A 5760-nucleotide genomic window follows, 5' to 3' on the forward strand; every position below is an offset into this window, starting at 1 on the left:
GCAAGGACACTGCACACACTAGTTACACGATAGAAAAGAGTAGCCATTTCTGCCATCATTAGCACAAGTTTAGAGCACAAAAAGCTCAAAGTTTTCTTTCACACACCATTTTTACCTCAGCATTTTCAAAAATAAGTCTCAGGATCCTCACTGGGGCCACCCAGCGACAGCCCCCACCTTCACCTGCACTCCATTTGCGAAGTCTGGGGCGCTGAGGCAGAGGCCTCCTTCCTCACACAGCACCCGCCTCACCCGCAACCACAGCACCGCCACACGCACCAGCCCGCACACGTTTTTAAAATAAAACAGTTTTCTTGCAGCCCAGTCCCTTATCGCCATCAGAGCACAGAACAATTTGTGTAACACCTCCATATTGCTGCCCAAGACAGGATTAAACCATGGAAAGGGATTTCTTGAGGCATTTTACAACAGGATTTAAGTCACTCTCAACAAACCAAGCACCCAAACCAGCCAACCAACACTGAAAATGGGCAGAAAGACTAGAAAAACATACCAATTTCTTTTTTATTTAAATAACAAGGACTTAAAAATTCTGACTTTTAAGACAAGTTAAATAAAATACAGCGTAAACATCAGCTTTTATATTTTTGCTTGTCTACATATAGCTTATTCAGAAATTTGATATACAGCTTAAGCAGTGATATCTGATTCAAACTGCCCAACCTGTGCCTTCAAAAGCAATCAGTTGTATAAAATACTGTGATATCAAAATATAATCAGTATACTGTACAAAAAAAAAATTTTTTACAAGAATTTGATATCTAAAAATCAGATTAGCTGCATCTGAAATTCATGGTAAACTGTCTTCTCTCAAGAGGAATTGATGGATAAACTGCTGAGCTTTCTTCTTTTCAGTTATATCGGGCATAGGGTGTCCAGGAGGAGGTCGAAGTAACAAGCCGCCAAATATACTAGCTGCATTGAAAAAAAAATCATACAAAAAGTCACATAAATACGCAATAAGAGCCCAGCAGCAGTATATCAAGAGTAATTCCACCAACCCAAATCCAAGTAAGAGAGAGCCTGGCTTCAGAATGGGGTGAGATAAAGCCAATGACCCCATATATCTCGGTCACTTTGCAACTTTTTTCAGGCTACAGCCATAACTGGTTTTCTACTGACTGTTCACTTGTTATCAAAAGCTTCATAACAGTAGAGGCCATGACCACTCACTTCAGAGAAACATGTTTTGTTACACAAACTGCAAAACCCCCCTGAAGGGAATGGTTATTTTGCTCTCCTTACCAAGAATATTCACATCCAAATGGTTTTTCCCTGAATTCTTCAGTAGTTCTCGTAGAAATGCCATTAGATATTCAAATACATTTTTATGGCACCTTGGCAGGTTAGAGATGATCTGAGGAGGAAAAAGAAGTAAAACAAACACCCACAGGATTTATACTGAAGACATGGCAATGGCTTAGCAGCTTTATCTACTCCAACATCCCTCTGTCTGCAAACACTAACAACTCTTAATAACCAAGAAGCACCAGTTCTAGATCCTATTATCAGCTGATGATTCACAGACACTCTGAGTGGAAGGGGTTGGAAGTGACCTCTAGAGATCATCTAGTCCAACCTCCCTTCCAGAGCAGGATCACCCAGAGCAGATCCCACAGGAACAAGTCCAGGGGCTCTGGAAAGTCTCCAGGGAAGGAGACTCCATCCCCTCTCTGGGCAGCCTGTTCAGGGCTCTGTCACCCTCACAGGGAAGAAGGGTTTCCTCATGGTCAGGCTGAACCTTCTGTTTCCCAGTTCATGGCCATTGCCCCTCGTCCTGTCACTGGACACACTGAGAAGGGCCTGGCCCCACCCTCCTGACACCCACCCTTTAGATATTGATAAGCATTGATAAGATCCCCCTCAGCCTCCTGGAGAAGTCCAGCTGAACAGCCCCAGCTCTCAGCCTTTCCTCATGTGGAAGGTGCTCCAGGCCCTTCATCATCGCAGTGGCCCTGTGCTGGACCCTCTCCAGTAGCTCCGTGTCCTTCCTGAGCTGAGGAGCCCAGAGCTGGACACAGCACTCCAGGGGAGGCCGGGGAGGAGAACTTCCCTCAACCTGCTGGCCACGCTCTTCTTAATGCACCCCAGGATGCCACTGACCTTCTTGGCCGTGAGGGCACACGGTTGGCTCATGGTCACCGTCTTGTCCACTGGGACTCCAAGGTCCTTTTCCCCAGAGCTGCCCTCCAACAGATCAGCCCCCAACCTGTCCTGATCCACGGGGTTCTTCCTCCCCAGACGCAGTACTTGACACTTGCCCTGATTGAATTGCATTCTACTTCTCCCCACCCAGCTCTCCCGCCTGTCCAGCTCATGATGAATGGCAGCTTGGCCTTCTGGCGTGGCAGCCGCTCCTCTGAGTTTGGGATCAGCAGCAAACTTGCTGAGAGCAAAAACCTGTTACTGGTCTGACATACAACAGTTTGCCTCCCATCCCTCTGGAGTTACAGAAAGTCTCACAGCGCGCTACCTGGCTGCTCAGTGGGTAGTTGCTGGCACTCTCCAAACAGCTGCTGTAGAACCTGTAGCAGATGACAGGCTCTGGCAGGCTTTCCAGGAAGAGTAGCAGGGCTTCTGCTACCGAGTGGTTGCTGCCAACTGATCCAAAGGCAGTTAAGGAAGAGGCAAGCACAGCATGATCTGTTGTGGTCGTATTTCTGCTGAAACATTAACCTTTGCTTAGGTCTCCAGGAACAACTCCTGTTTGAGTTAAATCACTTGACTCCACACAGCAAGCCATTTCCCGTGGCAGTTGGACACTCAGGTAATTCATCAATGATCATTCATCAACGTGGCAAGGACCTAGCAGAGCCATTCGTACTGATTGCAAGGAGGAAGTGCAGATCTCGGTCACCCCGAGACAAGAGACAGTCATTTAAAAACCATGGTGGAGCACAGAAGACAGATAAAATCTTTTTCAGCTTTGATCATTAAGGCATAGTGAGCCCTACCAGACAGCAGACTAAAAGGATACGGAGGGTATCATGCATTCCTTTGTCCAAACAATCTCGGATTTGCTCAAATTCAGATCTGAGGCCTGGTTGCTGAAACAGGTCCTCCTGCAAAGCGGACCATTAATCAGTCTCAAGGAAAATAAAGGTTAGTTGGGTAAATAGAGCAATGTCATTACAATCTAGCTGGAAAAATCTCTCTGACTTGGTAGTTACCAGCACAAATCCCACCACGAGCAGCTCTAGTAAGGCTGTGGCACTGCAGCAGAGAGCAATGCAGAAGGACAGCTGCTGATACACACAGACGAGGTCACCATCCCAAAACTGTGCAACCCGGGGTACCAGGATTACTTATCACACATGTCCTTTCTCTCTCCTCACCAACACACCATTATTTTGTGTTTCCAGTACAAACACTGCCGACCTGCTGGGAAGCATTGCGGTACAAGTGATCCACCATCATCCAGAGCTCTTTTGGAATGTCCATGGGCTTTTCAGCTTGAACATCATCATCACTCATGTCCAGTGGCATCAGGGTCTGAGAGAGGGAAGTAAAACAAAATGAACCTCCTTACACGTGAGGATTAAGAACTGTGCAGCTTCACTCTCCAGTCTTCACACAATGCAACAGGCTTGTTCATATCAAAAGTCCAGACAGAAGAAACAAGCTGCTCACACAAACCTCGTACACTCACCACTGTGGAAATATATACATATGCCTCACATATACACACACATCTCCACTACGTGTGGAGAAAACCAAAGGCTCCTGGGAAAAAGGTCTACACCTACAAGTTGCACACCTTTTTAAATGTGCTGGCAGAGCGCACTGGCTCTTACTTTCAGTGCTCTCTATATGAAACAGGTTAGCTCATCCACATGAAGAACTAGTGCAAGGTGTGAAGATGGTGCACTGGAGAGCACAAGTTGTATCAGCATTCCCAGACTATGGACCAGGGAAGCGGAAAAAGGCTCTTTAGCAATCGACAGGACTTAACATCTAGTTTTAATGGTTCTTGTGGGTTCAGAAGGGAATCTTGTCTTTAACTCACCAGTTTCTGAAAGGATTCTGCTGACATGTCCTGGATCGGTTCCCTCATGTAACACAGCGTATGAATAGGAGACCCAAAGCAACTTGGCAAGTAGTTGCCTGTTACAGATAGAAAGTAATCCTTCCCCCTGTTAAGATGCAAGACCAAGATATCTTCAAGTTTTTCCTCTCCAGAGTTTAAGTGTGTAGCTGTTGATTTATTGACAAACACCTCCAACTCAATTGTGACCTCAGCATCTGCCGAAAGACAATAAAAAACACATACTCAGCTAAACAAAGGGATTAAACCAGTAAGCCTGTGAATAGGCGTAGCATTCTCAAAATAGCAGAGAACTATGCCAGAAGGTGACAATTTGAGCTCATTAACATGAGATGAACAACAAGGATCTCACCTGAGAGCAGAAAGCCCTTACTGGGATTAGCAATCAGCCACTCCTTGCAGTAGGTTTCCTCGTCTGGTTTGCTGATAAATTCGAACTGGCAGGGCACTTGTCCATTGCGGATTGTAAACCTCTCTACTTGCAGCTGCATGTATTTAACATCCTCAAAATGGAACTAGAAACAAATGTCAGTCAACACCATCAGCCAGCTCCACCTTGCCAAGCACCAACAGCAACTCCTGTCCTGTGGTTTAATCATTAAGCAGCACAATACCCAGATTAACCCTCTTGTTCCTGCAGCCCGTCTCTTCCAGGATTACATTTGCTTACTCTGTATGCCAAATTCATTTGCATCAGTGGGCTCTTTAAAACAAACACTCCCCTCAAATAACCTCAATGAAACCTGAGAACAAGATAGCTGTAGCCTGGAATGTCTTATCTGCTTATCTTTTGTAGTCACACACACACACAGACAGAGCAAATGTGGGGTTTGTGACCTTCTCCAAATCCTTCAGATTTTACATTTTATGTTTCAAACAAGTCAGAGCAAGGGCTGCAAACTTCTACTTGCTCTCTCCCCACCTCAGGGAGTAACACACCCTATATTTCTGCCCAGTACTGCGAATGGAATTTCATAGAATGGTTTGAGTTGGAAGGGACCTTAAAGCCCACCCAGCCCCACCCCCTGCCATGGGCAGGGACACCTTCCACTAGACCAGGTTGCTCCAAGCCCCATCCAGCCTGGCCATGAACACTTCCAGGGATGGGGCATCCAGAATTTACCTGCATCCAAACAGAAACAAAGATTTCTAGGGCTTGTAAACAGAGAACAGCTGGAAGTCAAATATGCTACTTCCTTGGAACTCAGGGCCTGGAATCCATCTGATGTCACTGAAATACCCTTCTGGGGTCTAGGGCTGCTCAGTTTCTCCAGCAAGTCACAGCACATGAGCACACCCTACCTCTCTCTGGGACAGCATCACCGAGGGAATGTTGGCATTCTCCATCTTATCCAGGGAGCGGACTATTTCCTCAAAGGCTTTTCGATAGAGCTCCTCATTCACAACCTTCACCTGAAAAGGACACACGCTGCACCAACCAGCACTTACTGTCCTGTGCAGGAGAGCTGCAACATGGTTGGAAACGTGGGAAACGATTTGATTTCAGCAGCACACTAGTGTATGCAACACACGTAACAGAGCCGCTCGGAGCACTAATGCTCCCAGACCTCCTCAGGATCCAACAGTAAAGGGCCTTGCCATAACTAGCAAGAGGGTCACCTGGTCAGTCCTAGATCAGCTTTTTTCTAAAAAAATGAAATTTTGACAACACACTACTGTGTTGTCCATGATGT

The 5760-nt window shown here is 46.2% G+C and overlaps 1 protein-coding gene across 1 annotated transcript; it reads right to left on the bottom strand.

Annotated features, from left to right (window-relative positions):
• Positions 1-522: 522 nt before the first annotated feature.
• Positions 523-5479, bottom strand: LOC104516835 (type II inositol 1,4,5-trisphosphate 5-phosphatase-like; the record flags this gene model as incomplete). Its single annotated transcript, XM_010161301.1, has 8 exons — positions 523-936; positions 1267-1378; positions 2495-2622; positions 2999-3083; positions 3400-3513; positions 4028-4263; positions 4419-4581; positions 5369-5479. Coding segments are annotated over 8 exons (1074 nt in total), but the record flags the coding sequence as incomplete, so codon positions are not given.
• Between the last annotated feature and the right edge of the window lie 281 nt (positions 5480-5760).

Source organism: Eurypyga helias, unplaced genomic scaffold (assembly GCF_000690775.1).
Source record: "Eurypyga helias isolate BGI_N326 unplaced genomic scaffold, ASM69077v1 scaffold32031, whole genome shotgun sequence".
NCBI lineage: Eukaryota > Metazoa > Chordata > Aves > Eurypygiformes > Eurypygidae > Eurypyga > Eurypyga helias.